At 46.6% G+C, this 27,400-nt stretch overlaps 1 protein-coding gene across 6 annotated transcripts in view; it reads left to right on the top strand.

The window, feature by feature from the left end:
* Positions 1–27,400, top strand: part of DHRS12 (dehydrogenase/reductase 12) — a 48,908-nt gene that overhangs the window by 6,070 nt on the left and 15,438 nt on the right. For 2 of the 6 annotated variants that reach the window (XM_063595778.1, XM_063595779.1), the window contains exons 3-7: positions 246–328; positions 6,896–6,988; positions 8,061–8,142; positions 21,196–21,257; positions 22,382–22,486. In XM_063595778.1, coding sequence (XP_063451848.1) covers positions 246–328; positions 6,896–6,988; positions 8,061–8,142; positions 21,196–21,257; positions 22,382–22,486 — 425 coding nt within the window. Of the gene's footprint in view, positions 1–245; positions 329–6,895; positions 6,989–8,060; positions 8,143–21,195; positions 21,258–22,381; positions 22,487–23,384; positions 24,509–24,528; positions 24,620–24,948; positions 25,072–27,145; positions 27,284–27,400 lie in introns of those variants that run through there. The other 4 variants (XM_063595777.1, XM_063595780.1, XM_034936754.3 and 1 more) reach the window with 4 other exon arrangements.

Below are 27,400 nucleotides of genomic sequence, written 5' to 3'. Positions count from 1 at the left end.
TTGATGTGTTCAGGCCCTCAAAAAATCAGGATGTTATTTCAGACGCACTGTCAGCACAGGTAGGCAATAAGGTTCCAGTACCTCCCTCACCATCGCCCTTGCTGCTCTTAACTCTGGGAACCACCCATCTAGGCTTAACAGAAGAGTGTCAACTGTGAGCCCATATGTCTTCATTTTTCATTAGGAAGAGCTGGTTCCTGTAGCTCTCGCTGTAACTCACAGATGGTTTCATTGAATTCCACCAGGTGGCACAGTTCACCTGGTTTGTCGAGATCAAGCCCGAGCAGAAGATGCCAGGGATGAGATCATCCGGGAGAGCAGTAACCAGGTGAGCAGCTCCTCACCCCTCCTGCTGGGTTTCCTTGCCTCCATGGTCAGCTGTGAGGAGGCTGGACTCCTACCCGCTTTCCCTGGGTTGAAGAGGGCCTGTGTTTGTGCTTCTGCTTTGGAAGCAGCCTTGGCCAGCAGGGAGCTGGGCCCTGCTTTTGAATGGCTAGGTTTGACAAGGGGATAAGTGGGGGCACTGAGGCTTGACCGCATGGTCCTGAGCTGCCTGTGAAACCAGCAGAGGCCGGCAGGCAGAGGCCCATTACACTGGACAGTGATACTTCCAGTCTCCTCACCTCAGAGGGAGCCCACATCAGCAACACACAGCAAGGGTCACCCGGGTGCCACGGAGCCATGCATTGACCCGATGTGCTCTAATAAAGAGAAACACCGGCAGCATTTGGGTCTTGATGAGAGCTACTTTCTGACACGAGCCTTCAGAGCTGCCTCACATTTTGTGGTCTTTCTCTTCTGAAAGAGCTGGTACCAGGATTGGCTACATAATTAGTGGGGCTCGGTGCAAAATGAAAATGCAAGACCCTTGTGTAAAAGTTATTTAGAATTTCTACACAACAAAGGCAGAACATTAAACCAAGCTTGAGGCCTTTCCAGTCGCAGGGCGTGTGCAGCTGTATAGATCATATTCCCATGATCCATCGTGTAGCCATAAGGCTGCCCTGAATGGAAATCCCTGACCCCCAAAAGGACCCTCAGTCATGGCTGCTCGCTCACTGTCACTAAAGAACATCCTCATTCCATTCCTACCTCTTCTCTAGGAGACCCCACAATTGGAGGGCCTGTAGGAGGGAAGCTGGGGAGGGACAGACAGTACCCACCCTCAGGCATGGACCCTGGTCAAAGAGAAGAATGCCCCTCTCTAGGATGGAATATTTTGCATCAACTTTGAAATAACATTTTCACACCAAGTGTCTGTTCCTTTCCCTTTCTCATGGAAATCCCCAGTCTCATGCCATCAGGTGCCTTACAGAGGCTTAGTGATGGCGGCAAGTGTGAGGGTCTCTAAATCTTCCTCTAATGTCTGCAAGTGCCGCTGCGATCTGCGGGCTGCAGTTCTCGAGATTGAAAGCTGGCTGTCTGCCTGCTGATAACTTTCGGTGGTGCTGCTGCAGGATGCAACAAGAATACTAATCTCAGGCCGCGGGCAGGAGGAGGTTTGCCTGGATTCCAGCCTGCTGTGGTGTGGGCCACAGGCTTTAAAAAGTATATTTAAATGGAAAATGATGATAATATGGATCTGTTTGGCTTATATCTAATTCCACCATGTTTAGGAGGGGTAGAGAGCTGAAAAGGGGAGCAAGCATGTTCCTGCACTGGGGAGAAAGCAAGCCCTTGCCTACTGCCCCCCTCACCTCCATACAGATACACTTGGCGGGATTTGAATGCACACACAGGACATTCACTGCTCTCTCGGGTTTATAAGTGGCCTGCAGCACTCAGAGGTGGAGCGTCCAGGATGAGGGTACCTGTCTGCTTATGCCAGTGTCTGTGGTTTCCCTGACTCAGTGTCTCCTCCAGGCTCTGCCAGGGATCAGCTGTCCCTCCCTGCTTATGAAGAGGCCCCACTCCACAGCTTCATCTGGTCTACCTTTGGTAGGCAGCCCACACACAAAAGCATGGTATGAAGGAGGGAGTTGGGCTCTGATACGAGTCCTGGTTTTGCACTTTCTGGCCTGTGAGCTTGGGCAAAGTTCTTAGCTTCCCTGAACATTCATTTCCTCATTAAAAAATAGGGGTAACTTGACTTTATTAGTTTTTTAACATGTATTTAAGGGTGAACCGTATGGCAAACAGCTGGAGACACAGTGATTGGGACAGACACAACCCCAGACAGTCTTGTGCAGGATACAAGTGATTAACAGTTTCCTTGAAGTGTGTGTGCCTGCCCTGGGCCTGGCCGCCATGCTCTGTATCACAGTGGGGGTGGGTTGGGGGACAAATAGTATGCACCCCAAGGTATGTGTTTCTTCAGCTTCTACAACCAGACAGCTTTTGGCTGGGTTTGGCCAATAGCAGTTACTAGAGGAAGATTGCTAGGTGAAAGGAAGGGGGGAATTGAGATATTGGCTTCCCTGGTAATGGCGAATCTCCTCTCTGGTTCTTCCTTCTGGTTCCTGGGCTCAGGCCACACTGCATTCTCCCTTTGTTCCTTGAGCCTAGGGCTGGTGGTAGTTTCCTGTTGTTACTAATCTCTGGGTTACTTCACCAATCCTGGTTGAGTTCTCACCTTCCTTAATCACCTGGGAAATCAATCCCTGCGTTCAATTCCCTCTGTTGAAAGAGGTGTCTGTTAGATGTTACTGAAATAACATGATAGGGGCTACAAGATGGGAAGCTCAGGGTATCCTAAGAACAAACAGCTCTCAATCAATAGAAGTAGCTACTATTATTATTGTTGGTATTATCATTATTGTTTATACTAATATTATTACCACTCCCAACCTTACATTCTCTGCTTCAAGTGTGTTCTGTTTAATCAGTGCTTAGGCCCTGCTCAGTGGGAGGTGGAAGCCTGCAAGCCCCCAGTAGCAGAAAAGATGTGTGGTAGAGCTGTGAGGGCAGTGGAGCAGCTGGTCCTGCCTGCATGGTTGGGTGAACATCAAAGAAAGAAGGTCCCTTGGGCAGGAGGGTCTGGGTGAGGTGTGCAGCAGGCCAGCTGAGCCAGGGAGCACAGGCACCAGGTAAGGCTCAAGGTCACGTGGGGATCTCAGCTGCTTGTACACGCTGGCTTGGTAAGATCAGGTGTTTGGCCATATAGAGAGGTGAATATCATGCCAAGGTGATCTTTCAGAGAGGTTATGTGTGGCTTAAGCTTGGGGAAAGGACTACTGGTTACTGTAGGGCAGACTGCTGGCTCACCAGTCCACTGGACACGATGCTCCCAAAGGGCCTAGGGGAGAAACAGGGTGTACCTTTTTCCCCAGGCTTCTGGTTGCAGTTCAGCCCCACCTTACTACGTGGCTCCAGACTTTCGTCTAGCAGTTATCTCCATGGGTAACATTAAAAAAAAAAACAAACTTCTATTTTATGTATTATTTTTTGAGATAGGCTCTCGGGATTTTTGAGATACGCTATTTTTGAGATAGGCTTTCACAGTTGGGATTTGTCTGATGTCTTTCTGATGTTTACACTGGAGTTATGGGTTTTAGAGGGAAAGATCACAGAGGGACAGGTGCCTGGGCAACATTTTTCAGTCCTGCAGGCCTCCTGATGTGGCTGGAAGGTTCTGTGAAAGCACTTATGTCTTATGGGTGATTGACTCCACCAACATCGCACACCATGATAAAAAACGGGTTTCGACTCTCCAGCTCTTCCAGGCCAATGTGGATTTCTAGCTTCTTGAGAATGGTTGATTTAGCTTCCCAAGACCTCAGTGGTTTTATGAAATACCGCCTCATTTCTCCAGAATGATTTCTACTTAACAAAACACCTGCATGCACTGTTTACCGTGCTCATTGTGGGAACTGCTCTGATGGGGGGATCAGTCCCCATGATGTCACCTCATGACTCCTGGGTCACACAGCCGCTATAGATGGTGGCTTGTCTGCAGAAAGGGTCCCAGTTGAGTTTTGTTTTGTTCAATTTCAGTAACCATGCTTGTATCACAGTGGGGCCCAGTGGCTCCTAAGGTGAGCCTTCTCATTGTGTGGCTCCGCAGATTGGGACTTTTACACACATGCACCTGTTTCCAGTTCCTTCTCCTGGCCACAGCAGACTGCCAGCCTCTCCTTCTGGGTGCTTTGTGGCCTCCTGTTTTGCCTCAGAGGGACACAGATGATTTCCTTCCTCTTTTCTTGGTGCTTCATGTCACCAGCTCCGTGGCTGATTTGTCTAGGACAGTGATTCTCTCTTCCCTGCTACTGCCTCCTTTTCACTCTGAGACATCTCAGGCGCTTCCAGGAAGCTCAGATAACTTGTGGAATGTTTAAAGCAGAATTGCTTTTAGTTCACTTGAGTTTTGTTGCTGTTTTAACCTGGATTTTGTATACATGTTACACAGCGCTTTCTGGTAGGAGGGAGTTTTAGGGTGGTTGCAGACAAGGCCTCAAAATGGAAGGATTAGGTGTCTAGACTCAGTTTGCAGTCATTGGTACAGGCTCCTGGCTGACTCAGATATGACTCAGCAGCCTTGTTCGCTCTGGCTGGGTGAGGGCCTTCACAGACATTTTAAAAGAGAATAGCTCTGTACAGACAACATTTTTCCTATCCTTTGAAGGCAGAGGAATATTCAGTTGGGCCAGGCTTAAGCTGAATATGGTGTTCAACCTGACTAGACTTTCTGAGTCATGAAAATGTGGAGTTGCTTTGTCTCATTTGTCTCAGGTGAGAAAACAATATGTTTTAAGATGAGTAGAAATAAATTCGACTACAGCTTTGAGTTTTATAGCTTGATTAATGGGGAAACTCAGGCAGGGCACAGAACTTCTCTGCTTTGTCAAAGGAGTTGTGGCTCTTGCTCAGATCCTCGTCTGTAGGTTCAATACTTAGGTGCCCTCTGCCTTGGGTTAGTGATAAGTCACGTGTGTCCACTGATGCTCAGAGAGTATGCCTTTGCATTCATTGGATGCTAAGAGTGCAAGTTTGGACTTAGGTACTGGGTACAGAGAAAAAGGTTTAAACAGCCAAGATCCATTAGTCGACTACCATGCCTATGACTGTGTGTAATACCATAAGGAGAAACGGCACATTAGACAGGGTCCCTTACTCATGGAGTTCTAAGCCTGCTGGGGAGGTGGCTGTGTCCAGTGATAACCATGATACAAGGCAGAGATTGAAAAGTGTCATGAGCAAGGACTAAGGGTCACAGCAGAAGTTGTCATCTTATTTATGATGTGCCTGAGATACTGTCTGAAGAGCAGACTTTTGACCAAAAAAAAAAAAAGATCAGCAGCAGGAAACCCTGACATATCCATGCAAAGGTAAATTATGTAGTCATTAAAACGAATAGGGTGGATTCATATGTAACAAAATCATCTCCAAGACCTCTTGTAAGTCCTACAACTCAATAGCAAAACAAACAAACAACGACGTAACTTATAACCGGATTTGAAAATGGTCTAAGGACTTGAATAGACATTTCTCCAAAGAAGATACACAAATGGCCAACGCAAGCTGGGCATGGTGGCTCATGCCCGTAATCCCAGAACTTTGGGAGGCCAAGGCAGACAGATCACTTGAGGTCAGGAGTTCAAGACCAGCCTGGCCAACATGATGAAACACCATCTCTCCTAAAAATATAAAAATTAGCTGAGCATGGTGGCATGCACCTCTAGTCCCAGCTACTTGGGAGGCTGACGCAGGAGAATCACTTGAACCTGGGAGGCGGAGGTTGCAGTGAGCCAAAATCATGCCACTGCACTCTAGCCTGGGCGACAGAGTGCAATGGCACTCTTTTTCTCAAGAAAAAACAAACAAAAAACAAATGGCCAACACATATATGAAAAAATACTTTCAATGTCAGTAGTCGTCAGGGAAATGCAAATCAAAACTAGAGTGAAATATCACCTCACACCTCTCAGGATGCTATTGCTAAAAAAACAACAAAAAATGTTTGTTAGGTTATGGAGAAATTGGAACCCTTGCACACCATTTGTGGAAATGCAAAATGGTGCAGCCTCTATGGAAAACAGTATGGAGGTTCCTCAAAAAATTCAAAATAGAGCTACCATCTGACCCAGCAATTGCACTTCTGGGTACTTATCCAAGGGAATTGAAATCAGGATCCTGAAGAGCCATTAGCACCGCCACGTCCATTGCAGCATTATTCACAATAGCCAAGATGTGGAAACAACTTAAATGTCCATCGACAGATGAATGGACAAAGAAAATGTGGTACATACCTACACACATTGGAATATCATTCAGCCTTAAAAGGAAAGAAGTCCTGCAACGACATGGATGAACCCGGAGGAGATAACCCAAGTTCAATAAGCCAGGCACAGAAAGACAAAGACTATTCGATTTCACTTATGTGAGGTATCCATAGTACTCAGAATTCATAGAACCAAAGAGTGGAATGGTGGTTGTCAGGGGCTGGGGGAAAGGAGAAATGTGGAGTTACTATCAAAGGGCACAAAGTTTCAGTTAGGCAAGGTGAATAAACTCTAGAGGTGCACTGTACAACATTGTACCTAGTCAGCATGCTGGAAATTTTGTTAAGAGGGTAGATCTCATATTAAGTATCCTTATCACAATAAAATAAAAAAGTAAAAACTGTTTTTACCACCAAAAACTAAAAGACATATTGTTAAGTGAAAAACACGGATGTAGAACAATGCATAGTCTGATCCTATTTGTGTGGTGTATGTATATATAAAATATGTATCTTAAAATATATGTATTGTATATATAGTATATGCTTAAAATATTTCTGGATGATTCACAAAAAACTGAACAATGGTTTATTTTTGAGGAGTGGGACTGGTATTTTCCGTTTTATATCATTTCAAAGTATTTGCTTTTTAAAAACTGTATACTTTTTTAAAATTAAAAGTGCTAGTTTATATCTTTTTAAAAAGGGTTTTTTTTTTTTTTTTGCTTTCTAATTTAGAACATTTTTCTGCACATTGTGGACTTGTCTGATCCCAAGCAAATCTGGAAATTTGTGGAAAATTTCAAGCAGGAACATAAACTCCATGTTTTGGTGAGCTTTGTAAACATAAGTGGAGAATAAATTCATGTTGGCCCATTGTTTCTGTCTCTGGATGTGGACGGATATGTATGTTTGCCTGTCTTTATGGAAGAATCTTAGTAAGACTCTCTTATGCTTGGGCCTGTTCATGGAATCAAGTTTACTCATTGGATTTAAGAGGAGACGCATGTGGTTAGATTAGTGGGGAAAGGAAGGGGCCATCCACTGGGTAGGTGTTGTGGGAGGATAGATATGTTCCATGTTTTATAAAATGATGATTTGTATATAAATATTTCTCAATTCTGTAGATTTGGGGATTGGTGTGTTGAAATTAGAAGCTCTTTTTGTCCAAAAGAGTACCTCCTGCAGACAGGCAAATCTTTTAGTAACATAATTAGCACAAAACTCCATGGAGAGCCTGGGTAGACTCAGATAGAAAGAGTCCCAGTGTGCTCTTCCCAGATACTCTACTTGGAGCTAAGTTGCTTTTCTATCCGAAGAGTTTCTGATGTGCTCTGAAACGTTGTTCCAGAGTCTGGAATTGTGCTGTCCAGTGTGGCTGTGAAGCATTTGAAATGTAGCTAGTCCAAACTGAGATGTGGTGTAAGTGTATAAATTAGCAGGTTTCAAAGCCTGAAAAAAATTATCTATGCCATCTCATTAATATTCTATATTGATTACATGTTAAAATGATGCTATTTTGGATATATTTGGTTAAATATATTATTAAATTAATTTTACCAGTTTCTTACTACCTTTTTAATGTGGCTACTAGAAATCTTAAGATTAGATATTTCTATTGGACCGTTCTGGACTAGATGAATTTCCAGAGCACTCTCTCATGAATTAGGTTGCCTGGCCAAGCTGTCTCACTTGGCGATCTTTGTACAGTTCTGTGGCTGAATCCTCTACACAAGTGGTATTTTCCTGCAAAGGGTTTGGAGTAAAGAGTCAGTTGAGCAAATTGTCATTGTCACTTGAAAGTTGAAAAAGAGCTGGGGGTGGGGTAGTGGAGGTGTGGGGATGGACATAGATCTTTTGGCCCTATTTTTCTTTATTTTGAAATGGGAACTATAATTTTTAGATCAATAATGCAGGTTGCATGGTCAATAAAAGAGAGCTCACAGAAGATGGACTTGAAAAAAACTTTGCTGCCAATACTCTGGGTAAGTACAAGAAGTTTTCTTATTTGTTTTTAGCAAAATAAACATAGAATGTACCATAGAAGGGTAAAAAAAAATTGACCAACTTTTTTGGTTCTTGGTCCTGGGCCTGATGACATTTGCTTTAAGTTTATTCTGAATTGTACTTATTTTTCTTCATAAAACACTTTCTCTTTTCATGTTTCTTATAATAGGTGTTGGTGCCAGAAATACTTAGTATTGAAGTGTTTTTTTTCCTAGGAAGCGCTAGGCTGTTTATAGACATTGTTTTGAAGAGGAGAGCAAGTTCAGCTTAAGTGTTGAGTGCAAGTCTAAAAACTGCAACCAAAGGAACTTCCAGCCAGGGCTGAGGAAGGTGCAACCAGTGGGCAAGAAGATGGACCAAGAAGCACATTGGCTAGAGCACAGATACCTGGGCTCTGGTTGCTACTCTGTAATAGCAGAGTGAAGTCATTTTATATCAGGCCAGTGGCTCTCCAAGTGGGGTTCCCAGACCAGCAGCCTCAGCATCACCTGGGAACTTGATAGACATGCACATTCTTAGATTCCCCACCCAGATCTACAGAATCTGAAACTCTGGAATGAGGCCAAGAGTTAAATCCAGTTTGACAGGCCTTCTGGATGATTCTGGTGCACACTAAAGATTGAGAACTAATGTACTATGCTTTTAGTCTCCTTGGAGTTTCTCCTTCTCAATCCAAGGGGCCTTTCAACTTTGAGATGCAGTGAATCCAACACTCTTCCCAGGACCTATCCTACTTCCTTGTAGTGAGGGGGGTGTTTTAATTAAGTATTGTTCTAGGTCACAAGATGGATGGCAGGGGTTTTGGTGGTTGTTGGAGTCATTGAGGGTGTCCAATATATAGCAACCCTATTCCCAACCAAGAACTGAACAAATTGAGTAAGCCGATGGAATAACAGTTGAAAGCCAACATATCACTGTTGTTACTGATAAGGCTGGTTGAAGGGCATGGCTCAGTGCAAGAGCCAAATGGGTTTCCTCATATGGAACCCAAGAATTAGAAGGATTCACCTACCTGGTCACCAGGGACTCCCCTTCTCTTCTTCCCCAGAAAGAGGAGAAGGGGAGGAGCAGAACTGAGCAAGCCCCGCTGATTGTCCCCAAATTTACTAAATTTACTATTTTTTTTTTTTGAGACAGGATCTTGTTCTGTTGCCCTGGCTAGAGTGCAGTGACGTGATCATGGCTCACTGCAGCCTTGAACTCCTGGGCTCAAGCAATCCTTTCACCTCACCCTCCCAAGTAGCTAGGACTACGGCATGTACCACCATGCCTGACTAATTTTTTTTAATTAAAAATTTTTTGTTGTTGTTGAGGTGGGAGTCTCACTATGTTGCCCAGGCTAGTCTCAAACTCTTGGCCTCTAGCAATCCTCCTGCCTCAGCCTCCCAAAGTATTGGGATTACAGGTGTGAGTCACTGCGCCCAGCCTAAATTTACTGTGGAAACGTGCTCCATCTCCCTGGCAGATGGAAGAAGGTCCAAGGGAGAAAGAACTCACCCTAATTGCACTCTCTTCTCAAGGAAAGAAAGGCTAGGAGTGGGAAGATGCCTTCTCCCCAGTGATGAGGTTGCATTTTTCAAAACAAATATACCTGGAAGCTTGTATGAAATGGCACAGGTTTAGTACAAAATATTTTCATCACTGACTTTGTTCCAAATATGTTATCTTTGCTGAAATGACCAAAAGTACCAAAATGTGGGGTCATGCTAGAGTTTGGCTCATAACTCGATGGGACAGCTGAGACTCCCAGAGTGCCACAGCTGGCCCCGAGGCACTGTTCCGCAGGACTGGTTACATAATTTGCAGAGTCCAGCACCAAATGGAAATGCGAGGCTCCATGTTAAAAAATTATTAAGGATTTCAGTGCAGCAACCACAGAGCATTAAACCAGGTGCAGGGTCCTTCCAAGTACTGGGCTTTGTGTGACCTCACAGGATGAAGCCAGCTCTTGCTCACCCATCCACCCACCATCTGACAAAATTCTGCTAAGTGTTCGCTGCGGCCGGGCCACGAGTGAGAGTTGCATATATATGTATATTATATATATTTATATATATAATTATATATAATATATTATATATAATTATATAATATATATTATATATATTTATATATAATATATTATATATTATATATTATTATATATATTATTATATATATTATATATTATATATATTAATATGATATAATATATTATATTTATATATAATATATATTATATATTTATATATTATATATAATTATATATATTATATATAATTATATATATTTATATATATATAATTATATATTATATGTTTATATAATTTATAATATATAAATTATAAATATATATCATATTATTAATATATTATAAATTATATATAATTTATATAATTATATATAAATATATAATATAATTATATATGTATATATATTTTATATAAATTATATATTTATATATATTTATACTTTTAAATATAATATATATAATTATATTTAATTTAGTGCTATAATGGAGGTAGTCCTGCATCACAGATGAGGAAACTGAGGTTGAGAGAGATTGTTTCACTTGCCCAAGGTCAAGTGAAGGAGCCAGAATGTGAACCTCGGTCTGACTTCCTCCATGACCCACGCTCATTACCAGTGCACAGTTCCACCCATCCCAGCATGTCCTCCCTCACCCCATCACCGTGTTATCCTAAATAAGTGCTAAGAAGTACTGGGAGGGGGTGACCAGCTATGCCAGGGAAGGCTGGGCTGGGGTTTGGGGGCACCTCTCAGAGAAGCTTAAAGGTTTTGGAAGATGAAAAGGAGGGTAATCTGGGGACCTTGGCCTTGCTTGGGAATGTGGACAGGCTTGATAGACTCTAAAGGGGCTGTCTATTTGATTATTTAGCTGGTTAAGTTGCACCTTTGTAAGGATCCAGCCTGCTTCTAAAGACCTTGCTATCTCTTCCTTTTCATTTCCTGTTTGTGTTAGAAACATCTTACTGATTATTCCAACCTCTCTGAGAAGCGTAATAATTCTCGGGCTTTGATATTTATTCATCCTCTCTCAAGTGAAGGAAGTAGTACAATACACAAAGAGGCATGCCAGCACAGAGGGGCAGCTCCATGGGTCTTTGCTTGAGAGAGAAGGAGATACAGAGAGGTTAAAGTGCTGTCATTCTTCAGCAGGACCAGGCCAGACAAAAAACCTGGACCCCTGTCCGAGTCCTGGAAAATTGCTGGCTGCCTTTCTAATATGAAACATGTTTTCCTGGCCTGATTATGTAATGTGGGATAGGTTGTTTTCTATTTTCTAAGATTCACATGAGCTGTCAGAAACATTTGCAATCTCCAGCCAAACACCAGTAGGTTCCTGTTACTCTGAGGAGAGCGTAAACCTCAGCATTCGCAGGATTTATCACTGGATCCTAAGGGTTTTGAAGCTGGTAGAATAGTTAAATGCAAAATGCCTTCAGCACCCATGCCTACACACGGCTTTGTTGAGACATCACAGTGTATGAATTAGATAGTTTGGAAAGAATAATTCTTAGCCTTTTGCGGGGGCGGGTGGGGCCTGGAGAGATTTTCATATTCTACTGAGGGACAAAAGCGAGCTGCCCTGGGTCAGTTGATGCGCAGTTGAGCCATGGAGGGGAAGAGATTGCAGGAGACAGCTTCTGTTGGGTGGCTGTTCTCACCCCTTTGTTTCAGGTCTCCTCCAGTCACATACGTTTTGCCTGTTAGCATTCAGTGGCATTAAGAGTCCATGAGGAGTGAAGACAGATGGGAGAGGGAGGGCGGGGAGGCTGAGCTAAGTGCCCTGCTGGCAGCCTGCCACAGCCAAGCGTTAGCAGATTAAAACTCTCACCCGCATCTTAGCCTCTCTCACCGCAGGACACAAGACGAGGACACTGATTCTATCTCCACCAGGACAGCTGTGTCACCAATTAATTGACTGTGATAAACAGGCAGTGGTGCCTTAGCTCTTTGGCAGGAGGCGAGGAAGTTCACCTTAGGTCACTTTGGAAGGATGTACGTCGTGAGACAGAGATTGTTGTCGCTTGACATTCTGTTACGTGGCACCCTCCTCGGGCACATCCCAGTAACTAGTGAGAGCTGCTGTTCGACAGAGGGACCCCAGGTCCAGAGACGCTTTCATAACAATAGCACATACTGAGCACAGTCCCTGTGCTGCAGGCTGCACTGAAGGCTTTTCTTGGATTCTCTCATTCAGTCTCATAACCATTTTACAGATTTTACAAATGAGGAAACTGAGGCTCAGAGGTAGTCTAAAACCAGTCTGTGACTCACTTCCTAAACAAAGGACAACAAAATTGTGGTTGGGGCATTTTTTAGTGTAGGGTTGTATCGTCAGCTATTGCTATGAAACAACTCCAAAATCTCAGGGGTGTACAATGATAAGCATGCATTTTTGCTGACTCTTCTGCAGATCTATTGAGCAGGCTGATCTCAGCTGGGCTCAGCTGTGTGTCTCCAAGCTGCAGGTTTGGTATGGAGTATGTGCCAAATATCTTGTATCCTCCTTGGACCAAGGCATATTCTGGCCAACGTATATTCTCAGGGCAATGGCAGAGGCCCAGGTGTGCGAGCAATTCCAAGCCTCTGCTTGCATCCAAGCCCCTTTGATTAACTGGACATGATATCCAGTTAACCAATCCAGAAATCAGCAGATATCCAATTAATCAAAGCAAATCATTTCACAGAGCTCCAAATCAAGAATCAGAGAAGTGTACTTCTCCCACAGAGGTGGCGAGGAGAGAATGAATATTGAACAATAATCTGCCACAAGGGTTTGTTTTTTTTTTTTACATTCTAATTCTTTGAAAACGGGTCACCTGAATTTAATATGTTAACTATTTATTAATCAAAATACCTAACGAACAAAGGCACCTTATTTGTTCCATAAACATTCTGGTTTTTTTTGAGACAGAGTCTCGCTCTGTCACCCAGGCTGGAGTATAGTGGCACAATCTCAGCTCACTGCAACCTCCATCTCTTGGGCTCAAGCAATTCTCCTGCCTCAGCCTCCTGAGTAGCTGGGATTACAGGTACACGCCACCCCATCCATCTAATTTTTTTATTTTTAGTAGAGATGGGGTTTCACTATGTTGGTCAGGCTGGTCTTGAACTCCTGACTTCAGGTGATCCACCTGCCTCGGCCCCCCAAATTGCTGGGATTACAGGCATGAGCCACTGCGCCTGGCTTGTTACATAAACATTTATAAAGGGCCCATTTTATGCCAGATGCTGTGGCCAGTTATGGGGATTGAGAAATGGAAGGGACTGCTGGCCTAGTGGGGGAATTAGACACATACATAATTTCAGTAATCATGTGGTAAAACTCTCTTTTCATCCATGAAGGGAGATTGCTAAGGAGACTCAGAGGAAAACAGAGAACAGTGCTTCCAAGGCAGAATGCTTCCTTAGACAGGGCATGCGTTTGGTGCCAGGCATTCTTACTTATCAATAACCTTTACCTGAGCTATCCTCATGCATCGTTTAGTTCCTAATATCTCCTTCCAGCTCACAAACCTTCGAGGCTCCCAGAAAGGCACAGAGCCTGGGAAGTAGCACTGTAGAAATGGCAGCTAATGTTGTTTTAACATCCAGATTCCTTAACCTGGAATTAAAGTCCTTTGTTAGCAGACCCCACCTCCTGTCCAAATGTATTTCCCATTATTTTCCTATATGGACCCTGTAGCAGTCAGCCTCTTATTTTGGAACTTGCCACTGGCAGTGCTACCTCTATGCTTTTGTCCTACTGCTCCCCTGCCTGCAATGTCCCCTACCTGGCTAACTCATACTGCTCCTCTGTGACTCTGCTGGACACATTCCTTCCCCTGAGCCTGGTCAGATGCTCCCCTCTGGGCTCCCATGGACCCCTCTGTGTGCCTGTTGTGGCTCAGCAGAAGCCACCTGCTGATGGGTGGGTTTCTTGCCCAGAGCATGGATCCTTGAGGGCAGAATCCACCTGGCTCTCAGGAGGCGCTCAGTCACACTGGCTGCACTGAGCAGGGTTGTAGTCCAGCTCCTCCAGTTACCTGACTCTGTACAAATGTCCTCAACCTCCCCACGCCTTACTTTCCCATTCTGTAAAATGGGGATGATGATACTTTTATAGGCCAGAAGTGAAGATTTAAAAAAGACTTGTAAGATATTTAACCAAAGAGAAATAACCTGTGTGCACACAAAAATATGCACACGAATGTTTATAGCAGCTTATTCATAATCGCCCCAAACAGGAGTCAGCCCAGATATATGCTGAATAGATAAACTGGCACTCCCATTCAATGGAATGCAATTCAGCAATAAAAAGGCACAAAATGTCAATGTACAAAACAATGTGAGTGACTCTTAGATGCACCAGCCAAAGTGAAGCCAGACCCCAAGGGGTGCAGACTGTGATTCCATTTATAGGACATTCTGGAAAAGGCAACCTAGGGGGCTAAGAAGAGGTCAGAGGCTGCAGGGGCGGGATTAGGGAGTGGTTAGGGGCAGGAGGAGGGTGTGACTACAAAGGGAATGTGAGTGGCTGTGAGGGAACATCTGGGGTGGTAGAGTTCTTCCGAATCACACCACAGTCTAATGCATAGTTACATGACTGCATCTGTCACAGTTCAGAACTGTGTACACACACACACGCATGCACAGATTTTACTTTATGTTAAAAAATTATATATATATTGTATCAACAAGAAAAAAGAAAGCATTGTAACTTTCAGCTCAATGTCTGGCATGTAGTGAGTCTGTTTCATCCTAAGAAGCATATTATTCATTATGATTGTTTCTTGGTGCTCGTCCTCAGTAACAAGTGAGCTGCTGTTGGAGAGACTGTGTCCTCAGCTTGAGGTGGCGGGGGCGGGGGGGGGAGCAGATTTCAGGCCACAGGGGAGGCTGGTGGAGTCTGGAGCTCCTAGAAACCCCATTTCCCCTTGACCGCTAGAAGGGCCCCAGGTGAGGCTCTTGGTTTAAACTGCACCGGGGAGCCGTCCTAAGGAGAGAGAATGGACAAGCTCAGAAGTCAGAGATCGTTTTTCCCATTGATTTTCGGTTTTCTGCCAGCCATGGAAGCTGCTTTTGATGAGACACAAAAGCTTCCCAGACTGAGCCTCCTGGGCCGCGCCGTGCACCCCGCTCTGGGCTGCTCTTCCTTCTCGGCAGCTCCATGGCCGTGCAGAGTCCTCGCGAGGCTCTGTGGTGTCTGCCCTTCTAGGTCTTCTGGCCTAGGAGCACCGGCCCCAAATCCAAGTCCTCCTGTGGGCCAGGACCTTACCTAATTACCTGGCTGGGATTTGGTGAGTGTTTTAAAGGTGTGCTGGTAACAAACATTCATTTGAGGAGTTTTAGAAACACAATCCCAAATAAGCACCTTTGTCCTTTTAATGAGCTGAGGCCCAAGTGCCCATACTCGGGTTCTCCCTGCAGTACAGCAGGTTCTTTCATACATCTCAGTGAAGCACACAGGACCCCCATACTGCGGCTGTGACAGCAGGGGGTGACATCAGTCACCTGGCTAGGCCCTGGAGAAAAGCCTCCACAGCACTTCCTCCACCAGCCTCTCATGGTCCCCGAGTCCCGGGCATCCTGCAGCTCACTCCAGTCGGCTTATCTCCCTGACCTTTGGCCACTCTCATGCTGAGGTCACCTATGACCCTGATATTCCTGGTTCCGGAGAGCGCACCTCTACCACATCCATCGGCAGCACTGGGCACAGCTGTCCGTGCTCCCATAGCGCGATGGCCTCCAAGCCACCTGTGATTCCACCCTCGGAGGTTGGCTCCTTCTCAACCTCCTTAGCCAGCTGCAGCGTGTCTGCGGGGACTTTAAATGTTGGCATCCCTCCCAGACCAATCCTGTGCCCTCCTTTCTCCTCCCACACTCTCTGTTGGGATCTCATCCTTGCCCCAATGCCATCATGTGCCTGGCTCCCAAGGGCCCCCTTCCAGCCCAGATCTCTCTTCTGAGTTCCAGGTCCAGATCTCAAACACCTCAGACTCAGCATGTCCAAAACTGAAGCCTTAGTCCCTCACCGGTCTGCTCCTGTAATGGGCCCCACCCCAGTGGCCAGCATCATCTCCGTCACCACTTGTCCTTGACACCCCCTCACTTCTCATATCCAAGCAGTGATCGTGCCTTTGGACTCCCTGCACAACGTGTCCCCAGTCTGTCTCCTGCTCTTCAGCTCCACTGCGACCACTCTGCCCAAGCCACTGCGGTCACTGTGATGTAGTGGAGTAATATGGGGCCCTAGGTGCCCTCCTGTACCCACCTCCCGAACAGAGGCTTCCTCCATAAGGCTGACAGAGTGGTCCTTATGCATGCAAATCTGTTTCCTTCTGCTTAAAGTCACCCCTTGGTTTCATATGAGGTGAGTATCTCTGGCGTTGCCCTTGGAGGCTGCAGCCTCACATTGCCCTACCCTCTACCATGCTCACTCGGTTGCAGCTGCCTTGGTTGCACTCTCCAGCCTCAGGGCCTCTTTGCACAGGCTGTGCTCCATACCTGCAGCCCTTCTTCCCATCCCCAGCCCTCTACCTGCCTGTTCCCTCCTCTTCTCCAGGTCTTAGCTGAAATGTCCCTTCACAGTTCATGCAGAGCCTGACACCTCCCCGCCATCCCACCCCCATGTGCCCATAGCACTCTAGCACTTACCTCGACCGTGAGTGTAGGTTAGTCACGTAGTAACATGTGTAATGCCTGGGAATGCCTGGCAGAGGGCAGGGCGCCCTCAGTCTGTATCCTGAGTACTTAGCACTGGGTCTGGCACTCAGTGGACCCTTGATAAATACTTGTTCAGTGCGTGGAACTGGATAAGGTGGCGGGGATGAGTTGAGGTTGGGGGCAAAGGGGAAGGCCTGACTCACGCTAACCACTCTCTGAGCCCAAACCAAGAATACCCCATAGGAAGCCAGTGCCTTGAATGTCTTCTAAGAGCTCATTTCCTCTGGGACTCTGTCCTGCTGTCTTCTCCAGGTAATATAATCTTTGAAATCATCTTTATATAATGTGTGAGATTAGTATGTGAGCCCCCCAGGCTCACTATGTTTTTGTTACTGTACAAAAGAAGTACCAAATGGTGTTCACCAGTGCAGCTGTCTGCTCCTTTAAAATTAACACCAGAAACTTCCCAGGGACAGCAAGACAATGATTTTCTCCGTCAGATAGTAGCGTGGATGGAAGCACATAAACCATTGGCTAGTAACCAAAGTAGCTTTAATTCAAGGTGGCTTTGAAGGTTTCTTAATAGAAATGCCAATCAGTTTTCCTATGCTAAATTTACAAATTGCAATATATTTTTCTCATTAAAAATAATTGCCTTTAATGCTATTAAAATGTCATACTCAAGATATATAATTTCAGAAATACTATGAATTTAGTATTTGGAGGATGCAGACATGGGTTTCATAGTGCTCTAAGAACACGCGGCATCTCTCCTTCAGCATCACCTGTGCTCCACACAGTTTTACCTCTCTTCTTAATTAGTTGATAGAGAGATTTGCTTCAAGTCATGTACCCATGTAATAAAAGTTCTTGTTGCCATATTTAGAAGACTATGTCCAACATAAATTCCACTGCCAGATCTCTTTCTCATAATGAACCTCCATCGACATAATGAGTTCCTTGGAAGAAAGGCATTGTGTAAATTAAAAATACTAATGAGTCATAATGATAATGAATTATTTTCCTTGTTACTGGGAGCAGGACTAACCTTGGGCAACTTTTCCAGTAGCTGAAGGTGCCTTCCCTCCTCCCAGGCCTGCCCTCCCGTGGGATTCTGTACTCTAAAATATCTCTCTTTTTCTCTCATCAAAACCTTGAATCACCCAAATGTCCTGATATTAATAGGAAGTCTTAGAGGAAAGGAAGTTGTTGACCTGGTTCACACGAAGATATGAATGACTAAAAGCACCCATCCATTTATAACAATGCCCCTCCTGTGTCTGTCCAGAGACATTCTTATTTATTTATATATTTATTTATTTATTTTTGAGATGGAATCTCACTCTCTTGCCCAAGCTGGAGTGCAGTGGCACAATCTCAGCTCATTGCAACCTCCGCCTCCTGGGTTCAAGCAATTCTCCTGCCTCAGCCTCCCGAGTAGCTGGGACTACAGGTGTGGGCCACCATGCCCGACTAATTTTTGTATTTTTAGTAGAGACGGGGTTTCGCCATGTTAGCCAGGCTGGTCTTGAACTCCTGACCTCAAGTGATCCACCCGCCTCGGCCTCCCAAAGTGCTGGGATTACAGGTGTGAGCCACCACGCCCAGGAGACATTCTTATTTTAAAGGGTAGCTGGTTATCCCGGGAGAACTGGTGGACTTCCTAACTGAGACAAGCCAAGTGTCTTAGGTTTTGTGTGGTCAGAAGTAACAAGAACCCACACAGGCAGACTAAAGAAAAAAATAATTTATTAGTGGGCTACAAGGGCAGCCCTCACAGAACTCAATGGCAGAGACACAGCTGGGCTTTGGGAGGGCCAGGGACAGGACAGGAGAACCTGTCAGCAGCTAAGGTGACCTTCTGCTTCTCTGGGACTGTTGTCCATGGACTCTCATCACAACTGCTTCGTTCACTCTCCGTCTCTGCTTTTCCTTGCATCTGGGTCACATATGGCTGCCACTGAGTCACCTGTCCTCCATTCAGCATTCCATTTTCACACTCTTGTAGGGAGAGTTTGGGTGGGACAGCTTGGACCAGGTGTCACCCCCCTGGCCCAGTCCATCTGCCCGTGGACTGGGCACATGGGACAAATGCAGCACCTGGCCCAGGGCAAAGACTCAGTTATGTGTTTGTTGTTGTTATAAACAGGATGTGTTTGGGGCCTACCCCTAAAAAGAGGGAATGGGGCATGTTTCCCAAAGAAGTCTACTGCACCAGGCTGAGGAGTTTTTTGCTTAATTCAATGGGGGCCAGTGTTGAAGGACTTTGGGGGCAGGAGAGTGACGTTGGCTCACGTGTTAATGACAGGCCTGTTTGGATCTGTGTGAGCTGGGCAAGGAGCAACTGGCGCCATGTTCACTGAGGAAAGAATGACTTGCAGAATGGGTACCTTCCTTCTCCTTGGCATGGGTTGGCATGCAGCATGGCTACGTGACTCAAGAAAAGGGAGATGTGCCATCTGTTTTCCACATTGTATGAACTTGCTGGGACTTTGGATAAGTCACTGAACCTCTCTGGGATTCTATAACTCTAATTCTTTCAATAAGAGTTTATATATATATACACAGACACCCACATATATGTGTACACACATATGTATGCACATACATACTTATATATTGTGTATTATTTTAGCAGATTATTATTGTGTTTCTCTAGGAGTTTTTTTAAAAGCACCTGCTACTTGGCAGTCCCCTAGAGGAGAGAGTACTTGGCAGGGACAAGCGACCCAGCCAGCCCTCCTGCAGGTGACTGGGAATGAGAGCTGAGCACCTCCCAGGTAGGGAGGATAGGTGCAAAGGGGCTCACCCCAGCTCTCTCCGTCCTGAGAAGAGAGGGGAGGTGCCCTTTGCAGGCAGCAGAGCCAGCCCAGCCGCTGGCTTTCATTTCCCTTCCTCACAAGAGCCATTTATGACAATCCGTCAGGGCAAGCTGATGCGGCAGATCGCTTTTGGCAGAAGTCCTTTCTACTTGTCATAAATCACAGAGAAAGCCACCGGCGGTGAATACAAAGAAAGTCCAAGACCACTGGCTGGAGGTTAACAGCTGTTAGCGACCCAGGGTTCAGGAGACTTTACAAATCCACAAATACGAACAAGGCAGGCTCCTACAAATAAATTGGGCTGTGAACAACTAAGAATGCTGTCTGGGATGAAAGTCACAACTCAGAATCACAAATGATAATACAGCAAGAGCAGGACAAAGGCGGCCTGCCCAGAGAACTTTCCAGTCCTCACAGGACATGCACACATTTTTATTTCACCACAAACTCCTCTGATCCTGTGAGGTGGGCTGGCCAGCTATTATCTCCGGAAAATGCCACCGCACTTGCCTACGGTCACACCGCTGGTAAGTGCCAGAGCCAGGGTTCAGAGGGAGGCCCCTGGATCCACCTCCAGGACCCTTCCCACGATGCCAGGCAGCTCCTGCGAGCTGGATGCAGGCCACATCGCGGGCGGTGCAGGAAGCTGTGGTGAGAGCTGGTCACACAGAAACTCCATGGCGTAGCCCAGGAAAGAGCCCAGGGCTCACCACTTTAAGCCCCTGACTTGATTCCTGCCTCACTTTGGGGTAAGGGGCTTTAAACTCTCCCTTTTTTGTAAACACAGAGTAATAAACATTCATTGTTTAAAAAAATACAGGCATGTATAAGAAGAATATAGAAACAATAATCCCACCATTCAGAGATGAGCATTTTTAACCTTTCAGGGCATCACTCTCATCCTTGCAGACATTTTCTCTTCATCTTGAAACATCTTTCCTCACCAAAATGGAATGGTGGTGTTCCCAATGTTTTGTAATTTCTCATTCCATATATATTAGGAACGTCTTTCCATGTCACATACACTTCAGTGTTTTTCTCATTCCATTAGAAATATTATATGTATATTTCTTGATTGAAGAAATAACCATAAAGTTATATGCTCATTGTAAAAATACTCAAATCCAAACAGTGCAGAAATGTATAGCAAAGGAAGGAAAAATTTTACTGAATTCCACCCTTGAGACCTAATTTAGCGGTATTGCTAAATTTCATCTTCACATTTTTCTGTGCACAGACTGGACATATAGATGCATTTTTTCTTCTGCAAAGTGGACCCATCTACTGTTTGGCAGTTTTCTTTTTCCCTTCCTGTATTCCTGTAGTGTGGACATCTTTTCCTGTCGGTACATGAGGCTCTAAGGCATCTTTCTTCCAGTCCTGGGAAAAGGAACATTTGGCTTGAAGGATCCTCGGAAGGAGGGACTGCCCCTCAGGTGGCCACTTGCCCTCTTGTGGGGGGCGGGTGCGGGCAGACAGTCCCCACATCAGTCCTGCAGGACCCCTTGAGTTGGGGCTTCCTGCAGCCCCCTCATGGGATGCTGTGTGCTGCCTCAGGTGTGTACATTCTCATGACCGGCCTGATCCCTGTGCTGGAGAAAGAACACGACCCCCGAGTGGTGAGTTGACCTTATGGGATGTTTTGAGGATAATGGACTTTGCTCCTGATGGGAAGTCAGTGGGCCTAGGTTTGCTGCCAGACTGCCCTAAGGGGGCCATTCTGTCCACATCCACAGCAAAACCCCAATTCTGTCAGGGGGCTGAGAGGGAGGTGGAGGCATGCCAAGAGCACATTCAGACCCCAGCCCTCTCTGAACCCCCCCAACCCCCGACCCCCACTCCGGCTGTCACGTGGGTGTCGGCAAAGCACTGGGGAGGGAGGCCTCCGAAGGGCAGGGGCGGCTTGTGGGGTGCTCAGGTCAGGGTGGTGCTGCTCTTCCTGGGGACTGTCCTGCTCAGAGGGGAAGGGACTGGCTACTGGAGCCTGTTCTCCCCCAGCGGGTTGAAATATAAATTGGAGAAAGCAGGAAGAAGACAGTTAATGTAGGCTGCCTTCTCTCTGCTGTGGTGGGCAGAATAATGATCTGTGCCACCCCCCACCCAAAAGTTCATATCCTTATCCTAGAACCTGTGACTATGTCACCTTTATATAGCAGAAGGGACTTGGCAGCTGCAGTTCAGTTCAGGGCCTTGGGATGAGAAGCGTGTCCTGGAGTATCCAGGTGGGCTTTGTGGAGTCCCAAGGGTCCTCATGGGAGGGAAGGAGGAGGGCGGGAGTCAGAGGAGAAGTGACTATGGAAGCAGAGGGTGGAGACGTGGCTGTGAGCCAAGGAGTGCTGCCAGCCTCTAGAAGTTGAAGGCAAGGAATGGAGTCTCCTCTGAGACCGGCAGAGGGGACGCAGCTCCGCTGACACTTGGACTTTAGCCCATGAGCCCCACCTTGGACTTCTGGGCTCCAGAACCATAGGAGAATACATGTAGGAGAATACTGTAGGAGAATACATGTAGGAGAATACATGTACTGTAGGAGAATACATGTAGGAGAATACATGTACTGTAGGAGAATACATGTAGGAGAATACATGTACTGTAGGAGAATACTGTAGGAGAATACAATGTGTTGCTTCAAGCCACTAATTTTGTGGTCATTGGTCACAACAGCAAGAAGCACTGCTCTACAGGGGGTGAAGAGTGGAAGGGGTCACAGGCTTTAGTTTGTAAATCTCTGTTACCTTTATCGCAGATAACCGTCTCCTCAGGAGGAATGTTGGCTCAGAAACTGAACACCAATGATCTCCAGTCCGAAAGAACACCATTTGATGGAACTATGGTCTATGCACAAAACAAGGTCAGTGAGGTGGGTTTCCCAAGACTACATTTTACCCACGGGCTGCGAGGGCCCTTTTCCAAGGAAAGCTTACTCTGGGATGCACATTAATTGGACCTTAGTAGTTCATGCAGCACCTGAAAATGTTCCCTCACCAAGAGGGCTCCCCTTTGGGGAGCACAGCTCTGCTCAGACCCATGTGGGCTTTCAGCAGCATCCTGGGAGGAGCCACAAAGCCACTGCGTCTCCTCTCGGTGTTTCTCAGACCCACACAGAACAGGATCCTAGCAGGGGGATCCATTGCCCTGTGCTGCTCAGAGGGAATGAGGACGGCGAGCGGTCCCTCCTCTCTCCTTTGGGCAGCTCTTGGCTTCCCGGAGGCTCACTGGGAGGGGCGGCACATTGAATTCTGAGGGAGGGAAGGGGCCACAGTCCAGAACCCTTGACTACTCTGAACAGAAAGTAGATTTCTACAGATGGAGCATCCTTCATCTGAAAATCGCAAATCCAAAATGCTCCAAAATCCAAATCATTTTGAGTGCTGACATGATGTCACAAGTGGAAAATCCCACACCTTTGCTTTCTGATGGTTTCATGAACACACATTTTGTTTCATGCACAACATTATTTTAAAAATATTGTATAAAATTCCCTTCAGGCTATTTGTAAAGGCGTATATGACACATAAATGAATTTTGTGTTTAGATTTGAGTTCTATCCCCAAGATTTCTCGTTATGTATATGCAGATATTCCAAAATTTGAAAAAATCTGAAACTTGAAACACTTCTGGGCCTCAGCATTTCAGATGACGGATGCTCAACCTGTACTGCTGTATCTCTGCTTATTACAGCTATATTTAAAAGCCGGATATATATAACTTCCATATTTACAGTTCTTGCCCTTAAATTCACCCGCTAGGGCGCCCACATTGTCTGTAAGGCTGCCAGCACCCTCCGCCTTCCTTGTCGGTACTGTGTGCCTTCCGAAGGTGGCCCTGTCTGAGACTCTGCACCTCCACTTCTTCTGCTTATATGCCCTGGGTGTGCCCCAGTTTTGCTCCCTGACCCCAGACCAAATCCTGGTGAATTACATCTCATGACTCCAAATCCTGACATTTGAAAGACCTGCACTTCTTTACAGTTTTCCCAGAGGACATGGGAATAAACCATCCACTTGTAAATGAGGCCCAGAGATGGAGTTCTTTGCCAAGCATGATCAGACTACCCTGGGATGGGGCAATAGTGTGACTGCAGCTGGGAAAGGGGAGGATTTAAGGATTTTTATTGTCTATAACTGATGTATTCTCTGTGTCTAGTACATTTGCTACACTCTGCCTAAGGAAGGAGTTAATTCATATATATATATATATATAGGCTTACTGCAACCTCCGTCTCCTTGGTTTAAGCAATTCTCCTACCTCAGCCTCCTGAGTAGCTGGGATTACAGCTCCAAAATCCAAATCATTTTGATTTGCCCACCACTACACCCAGCTAATTTTTGCATTTTTAGTAGAGACTGGGTTTCACCACCTTGGCCAGGCTGGTCTTGAACTCCTGACCTCAGGTGATCGTCCCGCCTCCCAAAGTGCTGGGATTACAGACTTGAGCCACCGCGTCCGGCCTTAATTCCCATATTAGCTGAACACACACCGTATGCTGGTCTGTGCTGGGGGCCTGAAGTACAGCAGTGAACAGGACAGTTACCACCCCTGCCCTCAGTGAGCAGCAAAGAATAGAGTCACCCAGGCGACTTGTGGACGAGGAACACCTGGGCACTGAGGGGTGTAATTTCATGGGGGGTGGGCCTGCTGTTCCTTCTCTCTCAGTGTTTTGCTGGGTTAGCTCATTGCTTGTTCTGGCCTCCTTTGGAGTGGGTAGGACCTGCTAGGTCCTACTCAGGGCTGCTGAGTAAAGACTGATTCTGGAGGAGGGTGACATCAAGTGGCCGTACATACTGCAGAGTCCAGTGTAAGATAAGCCAGGCTGGGCAGGGCTTATCCCCTGCCCTTGCACCTAATGGCGCCTCCTCTCTCCTGTTCACCCCCTCGCTCCTTCCTGTCCAGAGGCAGCAAGTGGTTCTGACGGAGCGGTGGGCCCAAGGGCACCTGGCCATCCATTTTTCTTCCATGCATCCTGGCTGGGCCGACACCCCAGGTATGTCATAGCCTTTAATTGCTGAGCCACTTACGTTTCATCTAAAAATACCTGAGCAGCCGCAGGATTGACTCTCCCCAGGAATGACCTAAAACCAGCGTAATGAGGACTGAGGAGTAGCTTCATTTCCATTTAGGCAGGGGCACGTTGGGACTGCAGCTGGGGGAAGCCTCATGCAGACACAGAGCTTTTGCTTCCAGCTTGCCCTGTGCAAGTCAGGGAAGGAGATGGTGGGAACGGGAGCAGGTGCGCCTGGGGCGCCCTCCTAACTACAGCATATCCTGGTGAGAGAGGGAGCCGGTGACCATTGTCATTTCCACGTCAGACAGGAATGAGCAGGAGCTGAGGAAGGTAGTGGGAGAGGCCCAGACTGCCTCACCACTCCCCAGGTTTTTGGAAATAATGATGCATGAAGGTAAATGACAGCCACAAGGACACAGCTCGAATGATCTGGAAGCGTGTTGGAGCAGCGGTGGAGGGGAGCAGAATTCTCTTCCGGATTTGCCTCACCAACTCCGTGACCTCAGGCAGCTCACCTGGGCTCTCTGCAGCTCTTTCCTCCTCTACAAACAAGGGAACTGAAAGCAGCAGCAGCCACAGCACACACCCCAGGGTGCACCCGCGGCGCCAAGAACTGGTCTCAGCGCTGTCTGCGGATTAACTCATTTGTCCTCAAGCCCCTGTGGAGTGGCCACTACTGTCTATTATCACACCCATTTACAGATGAGGGAACTGAGGCCCAGAGAGGCTAAGACCTCCCAGCCGGGCCTGGCCATGGGGTTTTGGGAATCAGGCTCTCACACACTGCTGGCATGGCCTTTCTGAAAATCACTATTTATCAGAAGCCTTGGAATTCATCCTAAGAAATAAAGATAGGGAAAACAAGGTTGCTTATCACAGTGCTGGTGGTAGGAGATGAAGTTAATAAATTATAGAACACCTGTGCAAAATCTGTTCAGGGCTGAAGACTCTGCTGCCAATCATGCCTATGGAAAAACCCTGTGTGCACTATATCATTAAATGAAGATACCAAGTTCCTGAATAGTACATGCCTCATGATCTTATTTTTGTAACTACCACACCCCTATAGAAAGAGGTGTGTGTTGGTGCTTTGTGGCATCTCATGGAGACCAGCTTGGAGATTTGGCAGAAATTAGTCCTCACCTGTACAGATCTGAGTCTCCTGTCTTAAATACAAAAAGGATGTTCTCAGCAAAGTATACTAGGGGAGACTCAGCCTGGGAGTGCTCAGAGAGCATGGCTTCTCGATTCTTCTCACTGCCTAATGGGAGACATGCTTGGTTCTGCCTGTCCAGGGTGAATTCTAGGAGGCCATGGGGGGCCCCCAGCCTCTTACCCTCCAAGGACACCATTCTGACAATCCCAGCATCAGCTCAGATGTTTAAAATCTGCCTGGCAAGCCCACCAGCGGGCTCTATCATCTGGGTCAAGGTGCAGTTTACCATGTGTTGTTCAGAGGTTACAGAGCAGCTCTCAGGTGCACACATCCTGTCTGTGGCCACAGGGGCCTGGGAGGGCTGAGCATGCAGACATGTGTCACCGCTGAGTGACACATCACAAGGTTTTCACATTTTTTCTTTTTGCCTATCAGTTTATCCTGATTTTTCTACAGTAAACAAGTATTGCTTCTGTGAAAAGAAGAAAAGATGTTTATTTTTAATTTAAAAAAGGAGGGCTTTTGCTTAGGTGATCCTTTCTAGCTCTAAAATTCCATGATCTCAGTAAGGCTCTTAATTGTTGTTTTCTCTGGTTTATTTTCTTTCCTTGGCTTCGAGAGAGAACTATTTTGTTTCCCAATGTGCTCACTGTGGAGACACTGTGTTCCCTGAGGTCTGTGGGAAAATGGGGTGTGGACTGGAGCCAGGGCGTGTGGCTGGGTCCTCGAAGGCGTGGGCAGGTAGAGTGCCCGACGCTGTGGCACAGGCCAGGCCCGGGAGGCCACTCCAGGCAAACACCTCCCTGTAGCCCTGGGATGCAGAGGGTGGGACACCTCGAGGGGCTTGGCAGAGGAAGTGAAGAATTCTTTCCTCTTATCTACTCCTCCCTAAAAGAGGAAAACACTAAAACAGTCCAAGGAACCAACAGCCAGGATCCTCTGAGCCTAGATGGTTTGAGAGGGCTCCTGAACCCAGGAGACTAAGTGGTTTGCTGGGCCCAGCCTCACTGTGAGCCCCGCAGCTCATTAGAATCCTCTCTTAGGATGGAAAGGGAGGGCTCTGCGGGCGACTCTGCTCTCAGGGCTGGGCTGGGTGCTGGTGCCCCGGGGACATGGGGACTCAATCAGGCCTCTGGTGAGCACCACTTTCCATCAGGTGACACCCTGGGGGCTTTGTAACAAGGTTCTTTGGAATTGGTTCCGAGTGGCTTGGGTGAGTGCTATAAAATAGAAGGAGCAGTTTATGATCCCATTTCATTTTTGCTTTTTTTTTTTTTTTTAATTAAGGGAAGTCAACCACATTTGCTGGAGAATGCTGTCCTAATCCGCCTGCCCCTTCCTTCTCCCAGGTGTGAGGCAGGCGATGCCGGGGTTCCACGCCAGGTTCAGGGACCGCCTGCGCTCCGAGGCCCAGGGCGCGGACACCGTGCTGTGGCTGGCCCTCTCCTCTGCCGCAGCCGCACAGCCCAGCGGCCGCTTCTTTCAAGGTGACTTCCTCCCTGGCTGTGACGGCAGCTGACACAGGGCTAGGGGCAGCAGCTGGGCCTTTGAGGCGCACCTTCCCCTCCGTGAAACCTGGGGTGGGACTGTCCCCTGGGGGGTGC

The sequence above is a fragment of the Pan paniscus genome, chromosome 14, assembly GCF_029289425.2.
Source record: "Pan paniscus chromosome 14, NHGRI_mPanPan1-v2.0_pri, whole genome shotgun sequence".
In the NCBI taxonomy this organism is placed as follows: Eukaryota; Metazoa; Chordata; class Mammalia; order Primates; family Hominidae; genus Pan; species Pan paniscus.
Note: the sequence above shows the minus strand (reverse complement) of the source record. Positions and strands in the feature narration are given on the sequence as shown.